Source organism: Podarcis erhardii (genome assembly GCF_964252035.2).
Source record: "Podarcis erhardii genome assembly, chromosome: 12".
In the NCBI taxonomy this organism is placed as follows: Eukaryota; Metazoa; Chordata; class Lepidosauria; order Squamata; family Lacertidae; genus Podarcis; species Podarcis erhardii.
The window spans coordinates 46,679,164-46,705,529 of record NC_138513.1 but is presented as its reverse complement, the minus strand read 5'-3'; the positions used below and the strand labels follow the sequence as shown (position 1 = coordinate 46,705,529).

The 26,366-nt window shown below is 43.2% G+C and overlaps 1 protein-coding gene and 1 long non-coding RNA gene across 3 annotated transcripts in view; one reads left to right on the top strand and one right to left on the bottom strand.

Moving 5' to 3' along the window:
- HERPUD2 (HERPUD family member 2) overlaps positions 1-19,363 on the top strand; it is a 22,324-nt gene extending 2,961 nt beyond the window's left edge. The window contains exons 1-8 of one of the 2 annotated variants that reach the window (XM_081834837.1): positions 1,249-1,317; positions 2,470-2,547; positions 5,566-5,679; positions 6,878-7,017; positions 11,885-12,007; positions 14,146-14,469; positions 16,827-16,941; positions 18,497-19,363. In XM_081834837.1, coding sequence (XP_081690963.1) covers positions 1,264-1,317; positions 2,470-2,547; positions 5,566-5,679; positions 6,878-7,017; positions 11,885-12,007; positions 14,146-14,469; positions 16,827-16,941; positions 18,497-18,658 — 1,110 coding nt within the window. In that variant the 5' untranslated portion in view covers positions 1,249-1,263 and the 3' untranslated portion in view covers positions 18,659-19,363. Of the gene's footprint in view, positions 1-1,248; positions 1,318-2,469; positions 2,548-5,565; positions 5,680-6,877; positions 7,018-11,884; positions 12,008-14,145; positions 14,470-16,826; positions 16,942-18,496 lie in introns of those variants that run through there. The other variant, XM_081834838.1, reaches the window with a different exon arrangement.
- The window catches only part of LOC309326292, a 300,370-nt gene continuing 293,083 nt past the window's right edge, over positions 19,080-26,366 (bottom strand). The window contains exon 2 of the long non-coding RNA XR_014150270.1: positions 19,080-20,073. This is a non-coding gene — a long non-coding RNA (uncharacterized lncRNA). The remainder of the gene's footprint in view (positions 20,074-26,366) is intronic.

Below are 26,366 nucleotides of genomic sequence, written 5' to 3'. Positions count from 1 at the left end.
AGGAGGAAAAGGGGAAAGCCCCGAGGGTGCGCTGCTGGGCAGCACAGCCGCTTGTCGTCTGTCCCTAAGTTATAATTCTGTTTGTGTTTCCCAACCTTGTGCCTCCAGCTGTTTTGAACTACAACTCCCATCATCCCTGACTAGCAAGACCAGTGGCAAGGGATGATGGGAGTTGTAGTCCAAAAACAGCTGGAGGACCAAGGTTGGGAAACATTTTTCTAGACACAGTGGGAGAGACACTGTCTCCTGGGCGTTGGCACCCTGGCCAACAAGCCGGGCCTTCTCATGTTCTCTTGCAGTGCTGAAAAACCCCACTACTCCAAAATACGCTTCAATAAGCTAGCAAGATTCCCTTCTTGGCCTGGCATCCCGTACACAGCCACTAGTTGCTGGCCCTTCTCGGAATTTTTCTGAGACCAAATGGTCACCCTCCATCAGGTGGCACTCAAGCATCCTCTGCCCTTGCCTGTCCTTTTTCTTCAGTACCGAAGTTACAGGTTTTTCAGTTATTGCTGCAAGTTCCTGCCTTGATTTGGCATCCTCCGAGCAGCAGTGCTCTCCCCACGCTTCCCTTCCCTTCCCTTCCCTTCCCACCATCTTTCCTATAGAAAACTTATTTCAGCAAACAATACATACAGCGAAGGTCGCTTTGCATATTGTTTAGGTGTATTTTAAAGAAGCTTTAAGCTGGACACCTAAAAATGTAAAGTGGTGAATGCAATAAATGTATGTTTGTGTATGTGTGTTGTATAGGCTTTCTCAGCAGGAAGCTGAGATTGGTTGCACCTCTAGCTGAATGGTATAGTTAGGTTTTTCCTTGCATAATGCACAAACTGTACAAAATGGCCCAGAAATGCCTGCATATTCGTGTCCTTACACTTTTGGTTAACTGGGCAAGAGATTAGCCAAGACTGGTGATCTCCCTCTGAGTGTTACATACTATGATGCATCCTGCTTTTTGGGGCAAAATGAAGGGCAAACTTTGAAGATTCCAAGGACAACTTGAAAAATAAGACAAAAGCAGGAAAAGTGTGCTAAAGGGGAGGGGGAAACGAAAGCTTTTTAGAACCCCAGGGATTCCTATTGGCCAAAGTCCAGGCAAATTATCCATATTCTGGCTTCATTCCTTGACTAAAAGCACTGACAGATAAGAGCAGACAGGCCAGCTCCTTTCATAGAAATTTCTTCAATGGATGTCTGCACATTTTGCTTCATAACTTTCTTTCCAGATGGGCCGAAGTCTGACTTAAAAAATAAAATGAAATGAAAGCTCTGAATCTGTTTGCCAGGTATCGAGGCAGTAGGTCTTACTCCAATGTAAGTGTGCGTGGCATTGCAACCTTCATTTTCTTATCCAGGATCTGCCCACCCCACTCTTTGCACCAGGATCTGTTAATCTGTGCAATTGCAGGCAATATTTCCTTCCAGTGGCAACCTCCTGTTTCTTATGACATAGGGCGAGCTCTTCAGGGACTTGCAGTGGAGGGAGCATTTCTGTAACTGGATCCTAAACCCTGATGTGCATTACTGAAGAGTAAATGCATATAAAACAACTTAAATATCCCTCTTTCGGAAATACTCCTTGATACAAGGGTCACTGCTACACTGCTCTGTCATCACCTTTTTGGGGTGGAAATCAGGGTGCCTTCAATCTAACTGACTCCAATCTATTTTATAGCAAAAGTATCAACAGATGCAGTCATAAAAAAGCTCATATTCATAGAAAGCATTCATAACTGCTACATCAGTTAGAAGTACTGCTGTGGAAGCGTACTGTATTTTTCCGTGTATAACACGCCCCCATGTATAACACGACTCCTGTTTTGGGGACTCCAATAAAGAAATCCCCCATATGCACTATCGGTGTATAAGACGACCCCCAATTTTAAACTTGAAAAAATATAGTCTTATACATGGGAAAATACGGTAAGTGTATTTTCAACTGTGTGGGAAAACTGTAGGACACAACTTCCCTTTGTAACCTCACTGTGTTAGTGATCTCAATCTTAGCCACAAATCTCATGTTCAAGGGAAGCTGCATTTATATTTATATTTAAAATGTTGCTCCAAGTGCTTACCGTTAAATTTAGCAACAGCCAATACTTTAAAATGACAACTTTTAACCAAAGTACATTTGTTCTTGTTCCTTGACCTCAGGTTTTATTGGTGATGCGTTTGATAAAGGGGAAGGAGAAGCTATTTTGAGAAGTATAGGACATTAAGTATTCACATGCATTTGACTTTAAAGATTAGTTTGAGGAAATGTGCTAATGACAAAAGGTGAAAGTGTGCTTAGTTCTGTATAACATGTGGAAACTGGAATTCTAAAAATAAGTTATGTGCATCTCAAATGTTAACCATCAGCAACAAGAATTTAAGATAAGTCTTCATATACGATTGTTTCCACCTCTAAAGCAGTACGGTTGGGGGGGGGGAAAATAAGAATTCTCCATTTGTCCCATCTCTTAGTCTACGAAGGATCAGAGACTGGTGTATTCTGGCAGGTTGCTTCCTGATCACCTTCAGCTGAAAGATATTCTCAGAAAAGTAAGCTTTACTTTCACAACTTGCATTTACGTACAATCGCCACTTGTAAAAATAAAACAAATGCTGTACAAAATTCTGTTAAATTGCGTAGTGACTACTGCTGTGGGCGAGAGATGCAATTCAAATATTGTACAATTGCATGTAGGAAAATGGGGGCAACATGATTTGATTAGCTAACTACATAAGCAAAATAATTACTGCAGTATATATTTTAGTTTATTACACTGATATTAGTCGCCGGCTACTGAGATTGCAGGTAAAGGACGCAATGTCCTAACTGGTATACAGGTATTCATGCTGAGGATTTAAAGGTAAGATTTTGCTGTCCCACTGTCTTTGCAATATTTCTGGATACGTGTCTTGAAGTTCAACGTGCACACGACACATCACTTTTACTACTAAGATTTATATCTTCCAAAGCAGTCCCAATTTAAATGCTGTCATTCTGCAGATGTGAAATGAATATGCTAAAGCTACTTTTCCAGGTTCTATCCGATACAGTATGAAAATACTGAAAGGTGTCAGCATAGAGATGCTCAGATTTGTGCATGTAGCAATTAGTACACACACGCTAGATGAAAAAGTCAAAATATTGTGGATAAATAAGTGAAAATCTCCAAGGTGACTCATTGCTCAAAAAGGAAGCTTGGGCGTGTGTTGAGGCCCATAATAATGACGAGGTAGGAAAAACTAGCTTGATACTTAAGTGGATTTTCTTAAAATTCCAAGAGGATGCAAGAATATCTTGACCTCCCCTTTTTGCATTAAATCCCTTCTGATTTAACTCTTAATTGAATAAAAACCGGAAGATATTGCAAGACGCAGGTGTGACTTGCTAGAATAAAATTCAAGCTCTTTTTATTTGCTTTCTTATGAATCCAAGTAATTTGCTGTACTATCTGGTGACTGTGATTCAGGTGCTTACACACCTGCAGGCTCTCTGTTGGCACCTTTGGCCCAGCGATGAGCACATGAGGCAATTTTCATTTCCATACCTGATTCACAGTGGAGTCCTTGTTTATGAACCTGGAGTTACTTAACGATACAAATAATATTTCACATTTATGCAGGACGCTTTGAGTTTTCAAAGCATTTCACATACATTGGTCGTCCATACAATATCTGTGTAAGAAAGGCATGCCAGTAACTTTCTCCAGGTATAACCTCTGGTTCACATGTGGTGGACATGCAAGAAAATTAAGGAATTTAAAAATGTAATCTATGATGAGCTTAAAAAAATGATTAAGGTATCTTTTACAAAAAAGCCGGAGGCTTTTCTCCTAGGGGTACTTGGCCCAGACATGCCAAAAATTGCAAGAGAAATAGTCTTGTACGCCATTGTAGTAGCAAGAATACTAATCGCAATGAATTGGAAAGGAGAGAAACCCCCAAGAAGGCTGGAGTGGCAAAGTAAATGGATGGAGTTTGCCAGATGGGCAAAAATGACAGAAAAACTGAGAGGCAACACTGAACAAATATTTATTCAGAAATGGGACATGTATAAAAAGTATCTTAAAGATTACTGTAATAATATAAAGTCAGTGGCAGGACTTGAATGACTTCTGTGTTATGATGGACAATTATAAGAGAATATATTATTGATGATTAAAAGGAAAATGGAGATTAAATAAGCAGTAAATACATGATGGGGTGGTGGGAAATTGTTGGGAAGGCAAGAAGAATGTACAGTGAGCAAATATTGTTATTTTCTTTTTGTAATTTTGAGCGCCGCAACCCCAGAGTCGGTCGCGACTGGACCTAACGGTCAGGGGCCCCTTTAAAAATCAGTGCCTATGGGAGAAAAATACATTTGTCTCATAAAGACAGTGTGTTTAAACTGTTGTTTCTGAAACACCAGCCTTCCTTGGAAACTAACAGTTTTCTTGATGAGAAGATTGGTAATAGGATCTTCTGCTGAAATTCAGGGGAGCACAGGCCATGTTCTATGCGCACTCTCAATTTGTGGTTAATAAGTTTTCACAATTTTCATGCGCAGGTGTACCCTGGAGCACATTTCTCCTGAAATGTACAGGGAGTCTGTTGCACACATTCAGAAGTTTGATCACAGACTAATCAATATTGATTGAGCTTAGGGATTCCCTGTAGATAGAAGGTTTGAATTCCACTGCAGGATGAGTTGCCATAAGCTTTGTGACTTGCAACGGTTTGCTCTCTGGGAGCTTTTTAGCTGGAATCCCTGTAGAATAGACAGATGTGCCTTTCTCTAAATGCAGGTATTGATTCTGACAGAACAGCTCGGATGAGTAATTGCTTTGGCCGTTGATTTTGAAAATGCAACTTATCTATAGTTTGATAAATAAGCTTTTCTTTGGTGAAATGATTCACCCGTCTGTCACCAGAGGAAGGGCAGATTTTGGGGGGGAAGTTCATCAGTTTTAATTAGAAAATTGGATTTTGAACGGAAGGACTAGCTATGTTAAAAAGTGCAACTCTGGTTCTCCTCTTTTGTGTACATTTTTAAGAACAAAAATCTTAGTATAAGACGGGTCAGCAACCTAAGGCCCATGGGCCACAAGCAGCCCATGGGAGTCATTTAACAGGCCCATGGACCCCCACTGCCCACTCGGTTGGCTCCCATGCGCCGTGCTAAACTGCCACAGAGGAAAGCAGGGACCGCCTTCTGTGACGATGGCCGGCTTCCTATTGGCTGCAGGAAGCTCCTGCAGCCAATGGGAAACTACAACGCCTCTTCCGTGCTGGAAGGAGCGCCAGAAATAGTGTTTGCGCATGCATGTGTGCGCACACACACTCTGGCCCACTGCGGCGTCTGCAGGACCATGAACCAGCCCAAGCCGCAAAAACTTTGCCGACCCCTGGTATAAGACTTCTCTAATACATATTTTTCCAATAAATATTCTGAAATATATTTTATTCTTCAAGTAACAGTGTAAAATATTTACTTGCCTCTGAACCGTTCAGCTGTAATGTGTATATACCAAAATTGTATTTAAAAATTGCCTATTTTTTCTGCTAAAACTGCTCACTTTTTTATTTTAGCAAGATGAGTATCATATGGTTCATCTAGTATGTTCTTCACGGACACCCCCAAATTCTCCAAAGCCTGATACCCTTAGGGAAAACAATGGATCGTCAGCACCTAGCAACAGCTCGGTGAGTTGGCTTTGTGTAAGGTGCAATCATTAAAGCTCTGTCAACAATGCTCTTTTACTATAATAAATCCTGACAGGAATATGATGACAGCATGGCAGTGTTTCAGTATCAAAGTGCTTGACTATGATCCCAAGAGGAAACAGGTCCTGGGGTGTATAATGGAACTGCAAAATCCCTAGACTACTCAAACTGTTGAAAAACTTGCTATTTTTCATGCTGCTGTGTTTGGGGATCCTAGGTGTACTGACATTGTCGTGTCTGCTCCCCTCCCCCCAAATAATTAGTGTGTAATTATGATATTTTCACTCAGAATAGGAATACAGACCCACTTTGCAGAATGCTATTTCTCCCCCCCCCCGCAAGTCATTGTGATCTTCCCCCCCTTAATAGCAAGAACTGCTTTACACATGATGTTTTTCCCACGTGAGGAAAATTTTCATTTAAACAAAGATATGTTGCCCCTTACTAAGGAAGCAGGCTAGGATTTTTATTTACTCAAGAGTCTTAAAGGAAAACAGCAACAAGAAGTCACAGAGAATAATTGCGAACCTAATGGTTCAGGGAAAGTGTATTGACTTCAGGTGTGAGAGGTACCAGTTTTGGGCACCACAGTTCAAGAAGGACACTGACAAACTGGAATGTGTCCAGAGGAGGGCAACCAAAATGGTCAAAGGCCTGGAAACGATGCCTTATGAGGAACGGCTAAGGGAGCTGGGCATGTTTAGCCTGGAGAAGAGGAGGTTAAGGGGTGATATGATAGCCATGTTCAAATATATAAAAGGATGTCACATAGAGGAGGGAGAAAGGTTGTTTTCTGCTGCTCCAGAGAAGCGGACACGGAGCAATGGTTCCAAACTACAAGAAAGAAGATTCCACCTAAACATTAGGAAGAACTTCCTGACAGTAAGAGCTGTTTGACAGTGGAATTTGCTGCCAAGGAGTGTGGTGGAGTCTCCTTCTTTGGAGGTCTTTAAGCAGAGGCTTGACAACCATATGTCAGGAGTGCTCTGATGGTGTTTCCTGCTTGGCAGGGGGTTGGACTCGATGGCCCTTGTGGTCTTTTCCAACTCTATGATTCTAGGTATGCAATGTGAAATACTCGTTTTTGCAAAGTTTGGGGGACCAAACTATTCAGCATAAATCAGAATCCTTTCTACATCTGATGGAAATTATCGTTTGCATTTTTTTTTACAAAAAGAGTTCAGAACATTCAGGATCGACGACTCCTTCGCCATCTCAAGAATCTTCACATACCGCTGGCACCGATGGTGTAAGACATCGCAACCTGGCACAGAGCAATCCTGTTCAGAGCCACCCGTTCCCTTATATAATGCAAGGGTAAGTGAAATGCTGAAGGGCTTTTTGCAAGAGCTTTGTTCAAGCATTCTGACTCCAGCTAGAGAAGCTGAGGCTGTTGAACAGATTCTTGGGCTGGAGTATTGTATACGGGGGTTTGAGAGAGCTGTTGCTGTTACTGATATTGTTGTTGTATCTTTAGTTTTAGATCTTATGATTTATGTGGAAATTGTTTCCATAAGGTTGTGTGCTTTTTGATGTGTTTTATTTCTTGTTTATGACTTCTGTTATGTTTGTAATCACGTAAATTTTGTCATTTTGTAAGACACGCTGAGCATAGTTTCAACTACGGAAAGGCGACAAATAAAATGATGATGTGATGATTCATTTCTTGCAAGGTACTTTAATAACAGGGACGCGGGTGGCGCTGTGGGTTAAACCACAGAGACTAGGACTTGCCGATCAGAAGGTCGGCGGTTCGAATCCCTCGACGGGGTGAGCTCCCGTTGCTCGGTCCCTGCTCCTGCCAACCTAGCAGTTCGAAAGCACAAAGTGCAGGTAGATAAATAGGTACTGCTCCGGTGGGAAGGTAAACGGCATTTCCGTGCGCTGCTCTGGTTCGCCAGAAGCGGCTTAGTCATGCTGGCCACATGACCTGGAAGCTGTACTCCAGCTCCCTTGGCCACCAAAGCGAGATGAGCGCCGCAACCCCAGAGTCGGTCACGACTGGACCTAATGGTCAGGGGTCCTTTTACCTTTACCTTTACTGTAATAACAAAACTGTATTGCAAGATTATGTTGGGCTGAAATGTTAAAAGTCCTGTGGACGCTAACCAGGTTGGAGAAAAAGGCAGCGGATTTCTCCTTGCAAAACAAACAAGCTTCCATTTATTGTATTTGTTTAGTGAATTTATTTCGTAAAATTTATACGCCGCTCGGTGGTAGAAATAAACACCAGCGCAGTTTACAAAACAGGTAATCAGTATACCTAAGGGCTCTTACAAAATTTCTGTGCATGAATAACTTGTATTTCCCCACCACCAAGTGTAGAATGATTAACTTTTAAGTTTGCTAATGATGCTCTTCGTCATTGCTGTGTTGAGCAATTTTCTAAGCATCTGGTGCTTTTATCAGTGCTTTCATCAGCATCTGATAGGCCTTTCCTTCAAGATTTATCCGTTGCATAGCAGTTTATGGAATACATCTGCAAGTGCCATACATCAAAAGAAGATGCCTTCAGTGATTATTTTTTCACTTGTTCTGTTCTAGGGTGACTAAAGTGAAGGACAAAAAATGTGCTCACTTCTTAGAGAGGGAAACTGGTCAGGGTCACAACTGAGGTTATTCGCTTTTTCCAGCTTCCGTCGTTCATTAAAATAATAATTCAAGGCAACTCTTTTTGTTCCTGGATCATTTTTACTTCCAAAGAGTTAAAAATCAATTTGGGGGAGGGATTAGTGGGTGACACATTGTTTTTTGAGAAAAAATAGTGTTGAAGATAGTTGGCAGCTGTATCTGCAGATGCAGTTATGTTTACTGTGACCTCCTAGCTCATGCTAACATTTCTCTATGTGATAAAGAAACTTATTTGTGAACACTTGGAGAAACTAAATAGGTTTCACTTTCATGTGTGAACTGCAGGATTGATAAAAAAGCAGACTGTCTCAAAAATAAGCTGGTTTGAAATGAAATCTGAATTTGATACAGGTGTGTTAAAATATATAGACATACCTTAAACCAGAGCCCTTCTATCAGTTGTGTTTAGGCTGTTCTCCTGTTCCCAGTTACCTGGAAGTAAGCCATATTAAAGCGACGCGGGTGGCGCTGTGGGTTAAACCACCAAGCCTAGGACTTGCTGATCAGAAGGTCGGCGGTTCGAATCCCCGCGACGGGGTGAGCTCCTGTTGCTCGGTCCCTGCTCCTGCCAACCTAGCAGTTCGAAAGCATGTCAAGATGCCAGTAGATAAATAGGTACCGCTCTGGCGGGAAGGTAAACAGTGTTTCCGTGCGCTGCTCTGGTTCGCCAGAAGCGGCTTAGTCATGCTGGCCACATGACCCAGAAGTTGTACGCCGGCTCCCGCAGCCAATAAAGCGAGATGAGCGCCGCAACCTCAGAGTCGGTCGCGACTGGACCTAATGGTCAGGGGTCCCTTTACCTTTACCTAAGCCATATTAAACTCCATGGAAATCACTTCTGAGTCGCTATATAAGATTGCACTGTTATCCTGCTTTTTTGTTTAAATGAAAGGTAAAAAATACCCGAACATTATAAATGTGAAAAAATGGATTAATTTACTTCCGTACAAATTATGACCACTTAGGTAAAAGTACCCCTGGCCAGTCGTGTCCGACTCTAGGGTTGTGCGCCCATCTCACTTAAGAGGCTGGGGGCCAGCGCTGTCTGGAGACACTTCCGGGTCACCTGGCCAGCGTGATGAAGCTGCTCTGGCAAGCCAGCACCAGCGCAGCACACGGAAACGCCGTTTACCTTCCCGCCAGAGCGGTACCTATTTATCTACTTGCACTTAGGGGTGCTTTCGAACTGCTAGGTGGGCAGGAGCTGGGACCGAAAGACGGGAGCTCACCCCGCTGCGGGGATTCGAACCGCCGACCATGCGATCGGCAAGCCCTAGGCGCTGAGGTTTTACCCACAGCGCCACCCACGTCCCTATGACTACTTAGACTGTACCAAACAGATAAACTTCTTTTGCATCTCATTGCTGGGGCATTTCTATCTAGTAACTGCCAGTTGCTTCTGGAAAATTCTAGGCATATAGGCCTCCTATAGGTGATGTTGAAAAGTGCGCTTGCACATATACAGAGGGAGCCAAATAAAAACCCTTAATTTCATAACAACTTTCCTGTCTCTCAAAAGGCTGTAAACATCTGAAGCCTAGAGGTTTGAGTTTATGCAACTCTGGTTGCAAACCAGTATGTTTTATCTTGTTCTGAAACAAGATGCAAAACTGATTGCTTGATTAAAATGTATCTACTCTGGTGAACTCTACCTGTAGTGTATTAAATTCCCAAATTCACACATAAATGTGTATTGAAACCCAAAAAACCTACTCTTTTGCACTCTTGTTGCCTAATACTGATAGCTTCCTTAAATGCTTTTGTTAGGAAACAGTCAAAGTATTCTTCGCAAGCAAAAATATTTTAAGTAGAGGCACATGTGGCATAATGGAATCAGATTATTCTCCCAACAGTTTTATATTGTATTGTATTGTACATCAGAACTTCTAGTATTCTCCCCACTTCTCCCATCTCCTTAGTCTTGAAAGTATATTGTGAATTAGCAAGGTCTCCTGTGGCATCTTGCAGCCAATTTTCTTTCTAAGATAGGAATTGTTGTCTGATGCAATACAGTTTCATCAACTGCTAGCACTGTAAATACTTGTTGCCCTTAAAGATAAGATGGGGCATTTCTGTTCTTTAAGATTCTCTTTAATGCACATGAGCGGCTGACGGTTTTATATCATGCCAGCTTCTTCTAAAATCACGTTAGTACTTGACCCTGCTAACTGAACACTCTGCTCTGCAAATGCTGTAGTTGTAACATGTTATCACACATTTGGTGTGAAGTAGCACACAGCGCTTGTTCCTAAATATTATATGAGTATATTTCCTCTACTGTAAAGTGTTATGTCTTGATAAATGATACCAAAGTGTGATCTTCTACTTTAATGGAAAATGACAGTGAAAATCACTCTGTCTGTCTGTCTGTCTGTCTGTCCCTCTCTCTCTCTCTCTCTCTCTCTCTCTCTCTCACACACACACACACACACACACACAAAACCTGCCAGGGTCTAAATCAGGCTTCCTCAACCTCGGCCCTCCAGATGTTTTGAGACTACAATGCCCATCATCCCTGACCACTGGTCCTGCTAGCTAGGGATCATGGGAGTTGTAGGCCAAAAAACATCTGGAGGGCCAAGGTTGAGGAAGCCTGGTCTAAATTAACAAGGAGGATAACTCTTTTGGTTGTTGCTAATTACACCTTTAGGAGGCCTGCAGTTGGGGGGGGGGCTGTGTTGAAATGCTCTTGAATTTCCTGTAGCACTAGATTTCTGCGTGCTTGCAAAATGCTAAATTAAATTTAGTAAGGAAATTAAATTTTAAGGAAAATGTGCACAGGTGAAATCACCCTGTTAACACATAATACCTGATTTCTGATTTAGTGACTTAAAAGCAGTTATCTCCCGCTTGGACTACTGCAATGCGCTCTACGTGAGGCTACCTTTGAAGGTGACTCGGAAACTACAACTAATCCAGAATGCGGCAGCTAGACTGGTGACTGGGGGCAGCCGCCGAGACCACATAACACCGGTCTTGAAAGACCTACATTGGCTCCCAGTACGTTTCCGAGCACAATTCAAAGTGCTGGTGTTGACCTTTAAAGCCCTAAACGGCCTCGGCCCAGTATACCTGAAGGAGCATCTCCACCCCCATCGTTCTGACCGGACGCTGAGGTCCAGCGCCGAGGGCCTTCTGGCAGTTCCCTCATTCCGAGAAGCAAAGCTACAGGGAACCAGGCAGAGGGCCTTTTCGGTAGTGGCACCCGCCTTGTGGAACGCCCTCCCATCAGATGTCAAAGCGATAAATAACTACCTGACATTCAGAAGACATCTTAAGGCAGCCCTGTTCAGGGAAGTTTTTAATCTGTGATATTTTAGTGTATTTCTGGTTTTTATGGAAGCCGCCCAGAGTGGCTGGGGAAACCCAGCCAGATGGGCGGGGTACAAATAATAAATTATTATTATTATTATTATTATTATTATTATTATTATTATAAAAGCAGACGACTGTCATCTCCTTTTGTCTTTGTGGGGAAACATGTTCTATGTAACTTTGGATATTCCGTTGGTATCGGACAACCTGGCATGTAATTCGCTTTGATTGTCTGCAGCAATGTAGGAAACCAGTTCCCTGGGCAAGGAGTGCCAGCTGCTTTTCCTGTGTACCCTGCTTTCAGCCCACTGCAGATGATTTGGTGGCAGCAGATGTATGCCCGCCAGTATTACATGCAATAGTAAGTACAAACGGTGCGTTCTTTAAATTAGTATTGAGACAGCAGAGTGGCAGTTAAGACATAGAGACGAGACTTTGTTATTCTTGAGTAGGCACTGGGACACCACCAGGCGAGTATTGCTTGAAGCCGCCTTAGTGCGCCCTCAGAAACACCTTTCAGGTGAGTGCCAACGCTACCTTCCCTGGGCTTTGGTAAACTAAATCTAAGGTGAAAACATATTTCCCCCCAAACATTCACCAGAATAATTTCTCCTTTGTGAGAAATGCTTACAAATGCAGCCTTACTTTTGGTTCATGCTTTATATTGGAGAAAAATGAATATAAGTTTGTGGGATGTGATACTTAAGTAGCAGTCAAATACAACATTCCTTGTTTTCCTAGAGAGGACATGCAAGGGGATGTTTGGTCCAGCCAGTTGGAACTTCCTGTTTCCTCCTGGGCTGGGAAATACTTCCCTTGCATGTGACTAGAGGTGGGCGTGACCTTACCTGTCCAGGTAGCAAAAGCACAAGGCACGCAGCACTCTCTTTGACATCTTCCGTTGTTGGAGCAACAGCTCTTTTTAGCTAAAGATGCCCTGTTGGCTTTCAGCCAACAGAGGACACTGGGACTTATTTCCATATGGCAGGTATGTCAAAAGTCCGTTTCGGGGGCCTAATCTGGCCTGGCGGGCAGTTTAATCCGGCCCCCTTTCAACCGTTTGGTCGGCCCTCGTGGCCCTTCACTTCATCAAATCTGGCCCTCTTTGAAAAAAGTTTGGACACCACTGCCATATGGGATAGCTCCACATGTATATATTTTGTAACTAATTCTACCTTCAGGGATCCATCTGTGAACTGATGATGTTGTAGGCAAACTTCTTTTACTGACTTTAAATAAGATTGTCGTGTGTTCATTCTTCTGAGAGGGATAAAAGGGGACTTACCAGGAACATACAATTCAGTATTGAATTGTATGATAGTGAGAGGCTTAAACAAGCCTGCAACCAGCTACCCACTTATGTGTTAAAAGGGGAATGCAAAACTCTGCTAAGTAAAGGGACTTGTTAGCGCAAGTTAGGAAGGATATTAATAAGCAATATATCCTCTCCTGCCTCCCTGAACATTCCCACAAAGTTGATTTGTATTATTGTTTCATGTATTATTGTTTCATCATGAAGAGCCTTCTTAGGACCTTGCCTTCCCATCCATTGGCTTTCAGGATGGGTTCTGCCGGAAAGTCACAGGCCACCATGCCACGCCACAGCTCCGTGTTGGCCTAGACTGTACCTTGGCCAAAGGCCTGGTGGAACAGCTCTGTCTTGCAGGCCCTGCAGAAAGATGTCAAGTCCCGCAGGGCCCTAGTCTCTTGTGACAGAGTGTTCCACCAGATTGGGGCCACGGCCGAAAAAGCCCTGGCTCTAGTTGAGGCCAGCCTGACCTCCCTGTGGCCTGGGATCTCCAAGATGTTTTTATTTGAAGACCATAAGGTCCTCCATGGGACATACCAGGAGAGGTGATCCCGTAGGTCCTAGGCTGTATAGGGCTTTAAAGGTTAAAACCAGCCCCTTAAACCTGATCCTGTACTCCACCAGGAGCCAGTGCAGCTGGTATAGCACAGGTGAATGTTATCCCCGTAAGGAGTCTCGCTGCGGCAATCTGCACCCGCTGGAGTTTCTGGGTCAGTCTCAAGGGCAGCCCCACATAGAGCGAGTTACAATAATCCAGTTTGGAGGTGACCGTCGCATGGATCACAGTGGCTAGGTCAGGCCTCTCCTTGTCATTGCATGTCACAGTGCAAGTAGATAAATAGGTACCGCTCTGGCGGGAAGGTAAACGGCATTTCCGTGCACTGCTCTGGTTCGCCAGAAGCGGCTTAGTCATGCTGGCCACATGACCCGGAAGTTGTACGCTGGCTCCCTCGGCCAGTAAAGCGAGATGAGCGCCGCAACCCCAGAGTCGGCCACGACTGGACCTAATGGTCAGGGGTCCCTTTACCTTTAAATTGCTTTATGAATTCACCGCAGTGGGCAGTATTGAAGTGTAACCTGTGCCAGGCTATGAACGCATTTGCCCTGAGTAGTTCAGCTGACGATTGCGAAGAATGTTCATGCATAGATACCTAATGAAGGCGGTTGTTGTTTTTTGCACTCCTCAACAGTCAAGCTGCAGTTTCAGCCCAGGCAACGCCCAGCATGGAATCAGACAGTCCCCCTGTTCCGCAGCCCCCCAACTCTGAACATGCTCCTGCCAATGAGCCCCCAGCAGCACCCAATGTAGCCCCACAGGAGAACAGGCCTGTCAATCAGAATGTGCAGATGAATGCTCAAGGCGGCCCAGTGATGAATGAGGAGGACTTCAACCGAGACTGGCTCGACTGGATGTATACCTTTTCCAGAGCGGCTATTCTCCTGAGCATTGTCTACTTCTATTCGTCCTTCAGTCGGTTTGTGATGGTGATGGGAGCCATGCTGCTGGTTTACCTGTGAGTAAATGCTGCTGATTGATACACAGCACTTTGGTCTGAATACAGAGCACTCCCTCAAGTACAGCATTTCAACAGTCAGTGCAGATCAGTACAGTGGTACCTCGGTTTTCTAACTTAATCCGTTCCGGAAGTCCGTTCTTAAACTGAAACCTTTCTTAAACCAAGGTGCGCTTTCCCTAATGAGGCCTCCTACCGCCGGTGCCCTTCCACCGTTCGGCTGCTGTTCTTAGACTGAGGTAAAGTTCACAAACCGGGACACTACTTCCGGTTTTGCGGAGTTCGTAAACCGAATCGTTCGTAAACAGGACTGTTCGTAAACCGAGGTACCACTGTATCGGTTTCCCTGTACTGTGTAGCGGAGTTTGCCCAAGGGAGATGGTGACTTGCCCAGTCCATTCGTGGCCAAAGTGAGATCTGAACAAGGGGCTTCCCAATCCCTATTGCTTTCCTCTGCTCCACCCCAACTTTGACCATTAGCCTAATCCATGTAAATAATGGTCAAGGGTTTTCTTGTCAGTTACGTGATCAGAATCTGAACTTTAAAGTTTGGCTGATGGAAAACTAATCATTTTAGAAGTTCATTTCTGTTAGTACAGTGGACGCTCGGGTTGCGAACGTGATCCGTGTGGGAAGCACGTTTGCAACCCGCAGCGTCCGCAACCTGCAGCGCCGCATCTGCGCATGCGCGGGTCACAATTTGGCGCTTCTGCGCAAGCACAAAGCGCGATTTAGTGCTTCTGTGCATGTGCAAGCACCGAAACCTGGAAGTAACCCATTCTGGTACTTCCGGGTTTGGCACGGGGTGCAACCCGAAATCGCCCAACCCCAAGCGTCTGTAACCCAAGGTATGACTGTATTTAAAATGTGTTAAAAACAAAATTAATTTAAAAATTGTACTTTTAGATAAATACTTAGCATGTGATATCTGTATGTTGTATGAGCTTGCCATTCTAATTTCCAAAATTAATACTCTTTAACACCTCTAACAACATGGAATCTTACTGGTTTCCTTCAGGAGGCTGAGGCATGTAATAGGAACTGAATTTTCTTATATTGTTTTCAAAGACCTATTTGAAACAGATGAAACAGCACATATAGTATCAGTGACTGAGCATCTTAAAGAAGAAGCTTTTATTAATGCAAACTGAAGGGAGAATGAATCTGAGTATTTTGAGCATTGCTTTCTGTGAGCAGGGGCAGCGTTCTAGAATGAGCAACACAAATCAGTTGGGCAGGCACCCTGTTCACATGCATCTGAAGTTGTGTAGTGTGCTTGCACAATGGGGAGTAGAATTTAATCCTGATTTTGATAAACAAATATATCATGGCTTGAGGATGTATGCATTGGGTTCTAACAATGCAGTCCGTTAAGCTCACACACAGTATGTGGGCATGTGGTGGGTTATTTATACTCTGAGAAAACGGGTTTGTGATCTTCATGTGTACCCTCTGCGTTGGATCAAGAATATATGAGCAGCACTATTAATGTTTGGTTACGTTTGCCATCTGAATGAAAGTAGAAAATACCAGTGTATCTACATTCTGTCCTATGAATTAACTTGAACCATATTTTACAGAAGCAACATCTGCTGCTATGTTTCAGATTCATTAATAAGCTTAAACCATTTTTAAGGGCAGAGACGGAGCCTTAATTGCTCTACTGTCTATCATGATGTGCAGAGCTTTTCTGTAAAACCAGCTTTTCTGTAAATAATTTACTTTGCCAATAACAAGAATATCCGAATGATTTAAACTGAGCCTTTCGTAACTCCTAAAATTTCTGCAAGCTTGCCTAGGTCATGCAGTTCCACGTGTGGTTAAATAGGGACCTCTCTTCCTATTTTTAGTGACTATTGCCATCTGATTTGGTCTATTCCTTCTCTACAAATCAGGTTGAAGAATGAGCCTTCCAGTGGAGAGCTACAGTGGTGCCTCGCAAGACGAAAAGAATCCATTCCGCGATTCTCTTCGTCTAGCGGTTTTTTCGTCTTGCGAAGCAAGCCCATTGACGGCTTAGCAGATTAGCGCTATTAGCGGCTTAGCGGCTTTTAGCGGCTTAGCGGATCAGCTGATAAGCGGCTTAGCGGCTTAGAAAAAGGGGGGGGGGAGGAAAAAACCCCCGCAGGAACTGGCAAGACATTTTCGTCTTGCAAAGCAAGCCCATAGGGAAATTTGTTTTGCGAAGCGCCTCCAAAATGGAAAACCCTTTCATCTAGCGGGTTTTCCGTCTTGCGAGGCGTTCGTCTTGCGGGGCACCACTGTATTTCACTGTTCCATTGCCAACATTCTATTTGTTTTCTCAGGTCAGGCAGGTATGATTTCTAGTAACTTTGCACATGTGTATTGTAAAACAGACACCAAGCCGGATGGTTTCCATTCAGGCAAGAGGGACTTCAACAGCCTCCGGGGAACAATGAAGACCTGAACCACGATGGGCAAAACGTAAATAATGCTGGACTTGAGGAGATGGTAGGTGGATGCACATTCATGTTTACTTCCCAAAAAATAAATAGCTGGAGAGCGGTACTGTTGGCAGTTTTAAGATGTGCTGACAGCTCTTCCATTAAAAGTGAGCTCTTACATTAAGGTAATGAAATTAAATTAAGACTACCATTCCATGTTCAGTTAACCTGGGAGTAAGCTTCTGGGACGCGGGTGGCGCTGTGGGTTGAACCACAGAGCCTAGGACTTGCTGGTCAGAAGGTCGGCGGTTCGAATCCCCGTGACAAGGTGAGCTCCTGTTACTCTATCCCAGCTCCTGCCAACCCAGCAGTTCAAAAGCACGTCAAAAGTGCAAGTAGATAAATAGGTACCACTCTGTCAGGAAGGTAAACGGCGTTTCCTCTGGTTTGCCAGAAGCGGCTTAGTCATGCTGGCCACATGACCCGGAAGCTGTACGCCGGCTCCCTCGGCCAATAAAGCAAGATGAGCACTGCAACCCCAGAGTCGGCCACGACTGGACCTAATTGTCAGCTTCTTTGAATGGTGGAACTTTCTTAAGGTCTACAGGGCTGTAGGATCAAATGGTTGAATTGCACTTTTCAGATACATCATGTTGAGTTCTGTCATTTTATCAAATTTTCCCAAATTATTATATCCGGCTACATCATAGGTTTCCTTTTTAAAAAAAATATTTTTTTTTTGCATTTTCTATTTTTCATAAACAAATGAATTAACTACATAAACATATAATCCCTTTAGACTCCCCCCATTGTGGATCTTAATGTAATGATTTTCCCCTCTGCATCTGTTTCATAACAATCCACAGTTCAAATTTTTACTACAAGTTTTCTGTCAATCCTACCAATGTTTACAGTAGCTTTTCAAATGAATTATAAACTTTCCCCCTTCTTCGTTAAAGAAAGGCTGCCTCTTCCTGGTTTCTAATTCTTCCTGTCAGCCTGGCCACCTTGCCGTAGTTCATCAATTTTGTCTTTTCTCTGGTCAGATTTTCATTTCTGGGCTAACAAGAGCCCTACATCCTAGAATTCTGTATATATAACATGATTCCATCACTGCAATTTATATCCCTCTGATTTGAAATGGTTAATGCCCCACGGAGGACCTTAAGGTCCATATATAGCAACCCCGTAGTGGTCCCAGGCCCTAAGGAAGTTAGATTAGCTTCAGCCAGGGCCTTTTCAGCACTGGCTCTGGCCTGGTGGAACGCTCTGCCTCATGAGACCAGAGCCCTGCAGGATCTGATTTCTTTCCGCAGGGCCTGTAAGACAGAGTTGTTCCGCCTGGCCTTTGGCTTGGAGCCAATTTAATTCCCTCCCCCTCTTTCTTTTTCCTTTTTCCTTTTCTCCTCCTGTGATGAGGCTGCATTTTAATATTTTAATGTTTCAGTATTTTAATGTTGTATTTTAATCTTGTTTTTAAGTTGTATTCATTCAACTTGTTTTTATTACTGCTTGTTAGCCGCCCTGAGCCCGGCCTTGGCTGGGGAGGGCAGGGTATAAATAAAAATTATTATTATTATTATTATTATTATTAAACCACTTGGGGAATTTGTTTTGCAAAGGAGCACCTTATGGACGACGGGATTGACGAAGACAGCGGTGAAGATGTCGTTGATGTCAACGCAGAGCACCCGCATCCCGGCTTCATGGCTTCTGCCTGGTCCTTCATCACCACTTTCTTCACGTCCCTCATCCCCGAAGGGCCTCCACAAGTTGGCAACTAAGCCAAGCAGGAGCCGTCAGTAGCAGAGGAGAGTTATGCTCAAAAGTGGAAGTTGACTCTGGGCAGGGGGTATTTTAAATACAGTGCAATTTCAAGATTTATAATGTAAACTTTCTGATCATGGTGTACAAAAATGTGTATTTTTCTCTCTCTCCGCTTTCTCATGCTTACGGATATTTTAAGCAGAAATGGACTACTAAATGCTTTTTAAAAGATTCTTTATGTAAAGAAGAACAAATGTAAAAAAATAATAATAATTAGTCTTCCATGTTTTTTTTGTTTCAATTGTGATAACACTGAAGCGAGAAACTTGTCGTTGGTGCGCGGCGTCATCCCTTTAAAGAGTTGTTAAAACACAAATCTCGGGAGGAACTCTTTGGAAATAAGACCCTTCGCAGTAAAAAAAACAGTACCTGTATAGGAATCATTGTGTATGTGGTTTTTAAAATTGCTTAAAGTAAATCTGCACCATAGTTTTGAGTTCGAGGCAACACCGTTTTGCCAGGGGCATGTATTCCCCCCCCCCCTCACTTCATGCCACAAATGACATAGCAGCTCTTCAAAGGGAACAGACAGTGATCGAGTGCACTACAAACTGTTTAATACATGCTGTACTTTTTTTTTTTTAAATACATGTACTGGGAAGCACAGAAACATGTAATTAGTTTTTTAATTAAACAAAAAAGAAAAGCTACGGTGAAAAGAACACACATTCTTTTAATTCTTCTGTATTCATCTCCAGCAGGGGTTGCCAACTCCCAAGAGACTGCGATCTACTTACAGAATTAAAATCTGGTGATGATCTACCCCAGGTCAAAGATGTGGAGCTTTTTTTAGGGAGGAGGGAAGTCCCGTTTTGTTTTGTTTTTTAAATCATTTTTATTAAGTTTTCCATTTTAACAATCCAGTCAAATCACATCAAATGTTCCAAATTGTACAAATATATATCAAATAGTCTAAATATTCTGCCTAAGTTATAAATTTTTTTGTTGAGACTTCCCATGCTTCAAGTTCAGCGGGCCTCTGATCATCTCTCATCTCTGTTGCCTTGGATAGTCTTTCCAACAGTTCCTTTAAATCTTCTTGTTTTTGACCTTCCTTCTTTCATGGCCTATGAGTTGTTTCCACAAGCGAGTTGAAGTAAGCAGTGATGTGTTTCTGTGTGGATTTTATGTGTATGATTCTCCTCTGTTGTTGCAGTATCTCCTCACACACTGGCGTTTGTGCCAAATCAATCCAAAATTCATTTCTCTGCCGGCAGACACCATCTTCTCTCAGTTCCAATGAAATCAAATCTTGGCGTTTGCTCATTAATTTTCCCAGACTGGTTGCATCAAACATTAGCCTTTCCAGGGTAGATTTACCAAATCAGACTCAAAATACAGATATAATGACATATTAAGAGCTCACCTCCCCCTATGACTACTTTGCAGCTCGGTCTTATTCCATTTCCAAATTTAAAAGTGCGTCACGTCTCAACATTCTAGGAACGGGAAGTCCCGTTTTTAAGGGTTTTGGGAGATAAAGAGGAACAGCTGCTCACCAACAGATCGCTGGGAAAACAGCCTCACTGAGTAAGCTTTCGTTCTGCAAATTGTGCAAGAATGGAGGGCAGGACAAGGGGGCGGGCCCAGATTCTATTTTACCAATGCCATCGACTGTGGGGGGGCCGGACTATATTTTGAGGGAAAAAGAACAAATTTCTATGCCCCACAAATAACCCAGAGATGCATTTTAAATAAAAGGACACATTCTACTCATGTAAAAACACACTGATTCCTGGACCGTCCACGGGCCGGATCTAGAAGGCAACTGGGCCGCATCCAGCCCCTGGGCCTTAGTTTGCCTGCCCATGATCTAAAACAGTGGTTTTCAACCGGTGTGGCATGGCACCCTGGGGTGCCTTGAATGATGGCCAGGGGTGCTACGGGCAACACTGTCCCTTTCCCCTTCCCTCTCTCCTCTGATGTCCTCTCACATCTCTGCCTCCCCAAGGCTTCCACTGCTGTTTGTTGCAGCAGCCCTGGCTGCAAGCTCCCCAGGCGAATGGTGCCTCTGGGGCTGGCCGGGGGGTGCTGGTTGCCAGGAGCTGAGGTGGCCTTGGAGCAAGCAGGCAAGTGGATGAGGAAGCCCAGCCAGACAGTCCACCAGCTCTTGATGTTGGGAATGGACAGACAAGTCCCAGGCCCCTGTGGGGCAGTGTGAGGAGGCACCTCTCTTTGGGGCAGTGGGGGGCAGCTCAGAGACCAGGGGCGGCAGCAGTAGCTGCCCGGAGGACTCCCAATGAGACAGGAGAGGAGGATGAGGGAACCCTCCACAAGGGAGGGTGTTTGAAAAGGGGTGAGATGCTGCCAGCTCTGCAGCCAAGAGGTGACATAACTGGGCTCCTGAGCCCCACAGGGTGCCACAGAAAGAATGTAGTTGGTCAAGGGAGCCGTGGACTCCAGAAGGTTGAAAATTCTGATGTAAAAGACAACAGCCAGGAGCCTAAACTATTACCAACCATAGACCTTTTTTGTTGTTTAGTTGTTTAGTCGTGTCCGACTCTTCATGACGCCATGGACCAGAGCACGCCAGGCACTCCTGTCTTCCACTGCCTCCCGCAGTTTGGTTAGACTCATGTTTGTAGCTTCGAGAACACTGTCCAACCATCTCGTCCTCTGTCGTCCCCTTCTCCTTGTGCCCTCCACCTTTCCCAGCATCAGGGTCTTTTCCAGGGAGTCTTCTCTTCTCATGAGGTGGCCAAAGTATTGGAGCCTCGGCTTCAGGATCTGTCCTTCCAGTGAGCATTCAGGGCTGATTTCCTTAAGAATGGAGAAGTTTGAGCAAACCATATACCTCTCCTTGATCAAGTTACAAATAAGTATATAAGTGTCACCAACAGAGGTGTGATTTTTAAGACCATGGGCATATAGAGTTGTGTGTTGTGGGGACATTTTCTTGCAGTACAGTTACAAGGAGGAAATTGCCAGAGATCCCAGAGTCACCATTTGGTCGAAAATAGACTAGTTTTTTGTGTGTTGCTGCTGTTGTTATTTTGCAAAAAAACCAACAACCCTAAAACAGTAAAGTGTAATGTACATGCAAAGAGTTCAAAAACACCACCCTGTCTAGACCAACAGCTGAAACTGAGACAGGAGATGTGCACCAGGGGAAAATGGGGCAGGTTTGGGCCACCTGAGAGAAGGAAGGACATAGAGACCTTGGAAACAAGAGCTGAAGGAGTGGAAAAGACTAGATTCACAGTGCCTTGAAAGTATGGGGTAAGGGTGGGGGCTGTACATTTTTAAAAAAAATACTACATCTCAGATTTTGATTAAAATTGCTGTTCTGGATTATCTCACAAATCAGAGTCACTGGTGTGAATAAGTTACAGATAGGTAGCCCTATCTGTATGAAAGCTCATACCAAGAACTAACTTAGTTGGTCTTTAAGGTGCTACTGGAAGGATTTTTTTTATTTTGTTTTGGTGTGAATAAATATTCCCAATGCCTTATAGTTTCAAGTTATGCGTTGCTGAAAATTAGGGAAATATATACATACATGCATAAATTAAGTCGCTTCTGGGGCCTCTCCAGCATTAGGGGCCTGGTGTTGCAGCTTCATTCGCTTCATAGTAGATCTGCCCCTGGGAGAAAAACCTCAGGCTGTGCTTGGCCACAAATTCCTGGATCAGAAGGTGTTCTGGGGGCAAACTCAGGGTGCTGGATTCTAACCTTAAGACAAATGACTGTTGATTAATTTATTGGTAGGGACAGTGCTCATTGCAGAGTTCCTTTCTTGTCCCCTCCAGGGCTAATAAAATAACAAACAGGCGGGTGCTTGTGCCGGCTGTGCATAAAGTGGATTAGATGTGGAGTAAGGTATTTGCATCTGTCTGGCCCTTGCTTCAAATGGTAATGTTGTAAGCTTAATTCCTTTTAGGCAGGGTAGCTCCTATCTGTTATGGTGTCCTTTCCCTGAGTCTGTGCTTTGCATGGTCACCTGCAAAGGGAAACTCTTTTTTTAAAAAATAATATTTATTAAATTTTTAACAAAAAAAGGGTTACAAAACAGTAAACAATATACAAAGAACACAAAAAAATACAAAAACCGAAATTTAACATAAAAAGAAAAAAGAAGAAATAAAAATCCCTCTTTGTGATATCTTACAATCATTTACTTATTTTCATGACTTCCTCACACCTCCCTTTTTTGTATTCCATTTAAAAATTTGTTCAGCAAATTCATACCCTCTTAATTTACCCTTAATTGTTTATCCTCACATATTCTAACTTCAAATTTTCATCTGATATCAATCCCTTCTTGCATATTCTTATTTTGCCTTATTGCTAGAACCACTTCATTTCATTCCAACGTCATTAACATTCAATAATTTTACAGTGTTTCTGTAGATAGATTTTAAATTTCTCTGCAAAGGGAAACTCAAGGAACAAAGGGACAAGCTCAGCACAACCGCAAGGCAGCAAAAAGCTATGCAAAACGAGTGTGGCATTAGCATAAAGCGAAGAGGAGGTTCTGTTCTTTTTGGAGGCTCTTACAAAACGTTTAGGCACTTTTTAAAAAAAATAAAAATAAATTTTATTAGTATTTTGCACACAACAACACAAAAAATAACGAAAAATAACAATACACAAAACACAAAAACCAACATACAAAAAAACACAAAAACAAATCCATATCTTACAAGTTAATAATATAAACACTAAAAAGAAAAACAAACATTGACTTCCACCAATCCCACAGCACCTCCTTTACCTCTCATTGTGTCTTCCTGTTTTCCTTATCATCTCTATCCTAGCATCTAGATATAAATCCCTCTTTCTTATCCTTTCACTTCACAAGGTTATTCCAGACTCAGCCAGATTTCTGTCCTCGAACCTTGGCTTTTAAAGTACTGTATATTTTGCTCTATAAGACTCACTTTTTCCTTCTTAAAAAGTAAGGGGAAATGTGTGTGCGTCTTATGGAGCGAATGCAGGCTGCGCAGCTATCCCAGAAGCCAGAACGGAAAGAGGAATTGCTGCTTTCACTGTGCAGCGATCCCTCTTGCTATTCTGGCTTCTGAGATTCAGAATAATTTTTTTCCTTGTTTTCCTCCTCCAAAAACTAGGTGTGTCTTGTGGTCTGGTGCGTCTTATAGAGCGAAAAATACGGTATTCATTTAGACACTCCCATTCCTTTTTCACTTCACTTTTTGGTTTTTGTCTTATTATATCTGTCAGTTTGGCTAATTGCAAGTTTAGGAAAGTTATCCTGAAACCCCTCCCGTGTAAGGCAGGTCCAGGTGAACACTTAATATTATGTACAGATGTGAAGAGCATGTCTGAAAGCACATGTATCGTACGGTTATCCTTAGAGAGCAGTAGTTGGCACAGTCAATAGCAAAACTCTTTTTGCTGTCATTTAACATGTAAAAAGACCCTTATACTCCACTGGGATCTTTTCCAAGACTAATTTTAAACTATGAACTGAACAAGATGCGAGCTGGGAGCATCTTTTGTCGTTACAACAGTCATAGTGAGCATAGTGAGAGCCAGTGTGGTGTAGTGGTTAAGAGCGGTGGGCTCGTAATCTGGGGAACCGGGTTTGCATCTCCACTGCTCCACATGCAGCTTCTGGGTGACCTTGGGCTAGTCACACTTCTCTGAAGTCTCTCAGCCCCACTCACCTCACAGAGTGTTTGTTGTGGGGGAGGAAGGGAAAGGAGAATGTTAGCCGCTTTGAGACACCTTCGGGTAGTGATAAAGCGGGATATCAAATCCAAACTCCTCCTCTTCTTCTTGTTTTCATTGAGGAACGGTGCTGGGTGGGCGAGAGGCAGTTTAGTCATTTCCCTAAATCCTCCTTGATAAAAATCAAGCAGGAATAAGCAGGCAGACGACAGAGACTGACATCGTTTCTGTTTCTGCTCTGGGTCTAGTAACAACTTGGTGGTGTGATTTTGCTGAGAGAAGCAGCGTGGGAGGAAAGGGTTAACCCCCTCCCTCCCAGTGCTACTTCCCCAGTGAGATTAGCAACCAGCCCCACGGCAGCTGCTTTGACCTCCTATGTCCTATTGTCAGAACAGGCAGGTGTCACATATGAACCAAATGACCCACTAGATGGTGCCATGGACACATACATCACCAGATTAAGAAGTGTGCTTTAAACTCTTTTATGTTTGGAAGACAGCTTCTTTTGTGGGTAAGTTTTCTAATTGGTCAGGAGAGAGGTGAATACTAGTAGCTCTGAGGATGGAGGAAGTGGGACGAAAGTGTGATTAGCGTTGCCATATTTCAAAAAGTAAAAACCAGGGCACCCCAAAAGTTGTTGAGGTTTTTTCAATTGACTTGACTAAGATCCAGGACAAAGCACCACCTTTCAGAAATTCCTCCTGGACATCAATTCTGCCTTTGATATCCTGGTAATATCTGGGAAAATCGAGATGTATGGCAGCCCTATGATTCGGTGCCCAAGTTTTATGGGGTCGCTTTAAATGTTCCCTGTCTCTCTTGTTTTTAATGGTCCAGCCAACTCAGTTGAAATCAATAAACCATTTTAAAATTTTGTTTCTGAACTGAAAGGATCCTTACAAATCCAGAATTATAACTGTGATATATTGGTAAAACAGACCTGAGGCCTGCATGGAATTGGATTCCGCAGGATGCTCGAAAGAATGGGAGCATTTGGAAGCAAACTGTTGTTTTATCCTCTTGGGTGCTAGTACCAGTCGCTGGGTGGAATGCATGTTTGAAAACAGACAAAGCAGAAGGGGACAGCAGCAGTCCACTGTCAGAGTGCACTGCTGATGCCTGGAAAAGTAAATTTGGACGTTCTGAGATTTGCAAAGATGTTCACCTGATTGACAGGTGCATAGAAATATGCAGACCTGATGACTCACACACTCCCCGGTGGTATTTTATCTGACCCCAACCAACCTATGCTCAACATATAGTGAGGACTCATTTTCTATTTTAAGTGTTCATCTGGCGTACTCCACTAATTTTCATTAGGAGAGGTCAGGCTTACATTAGGAAGAATAATGGATACGTCCATCATCTCTTGCTTGCTTGCATTCCCTCTACCTTTTAGCTATTTTAATTTAATAACCTCTGATGTGTTAAACTTGAAGAATCAGTTGGAGAACTTGACTTACGGCTGCCATTGATTACACTTAGTGTCTGTGCTTGATAATAGCATCCCACCTTTGAACTCTGGTCTGTTGTCTGATATATGGAGGAAGACAGGTTCCTGTGATGCCAAGTTCAGGTTCGCAAGGCGGTGGTGATCTTTTGGCATCACCACCTGCTTTTTGCGTTGAATCTGCAACGTCAACCCATCATTGTGTTTAGGACAGACTTTTTAACTGATGACCCCTTTTTTTGCTTCAGTTGGTTTCTAGCGCCTCTTAGCGCCTTTGTCAGGTTAGCAGCTCAAATATTTAATTTTGTTCTTAGGACTGCAAGAAAGTAAAAGTCAGATGTAGATTGTGTTGTGCATGGGTATGAATCCCTAGTTTTTCATCCACAAAGGATTCCAGGGAAAGGTGTTGTTGTGGTTGTTGTTGTTGTTGTTGTTGTTGTTGTTGTTGTTGTTGTTACACTTGTATCCTGATAAGGAGCCCAGCTGACAGTTTTGTCTTCATTCAGAGCCTACCTTTGTTCAGACTCCCATATAAAACTGAAACCACCGGTCCCACAAGCACAGTTTGTGAGCATTTGGCATGA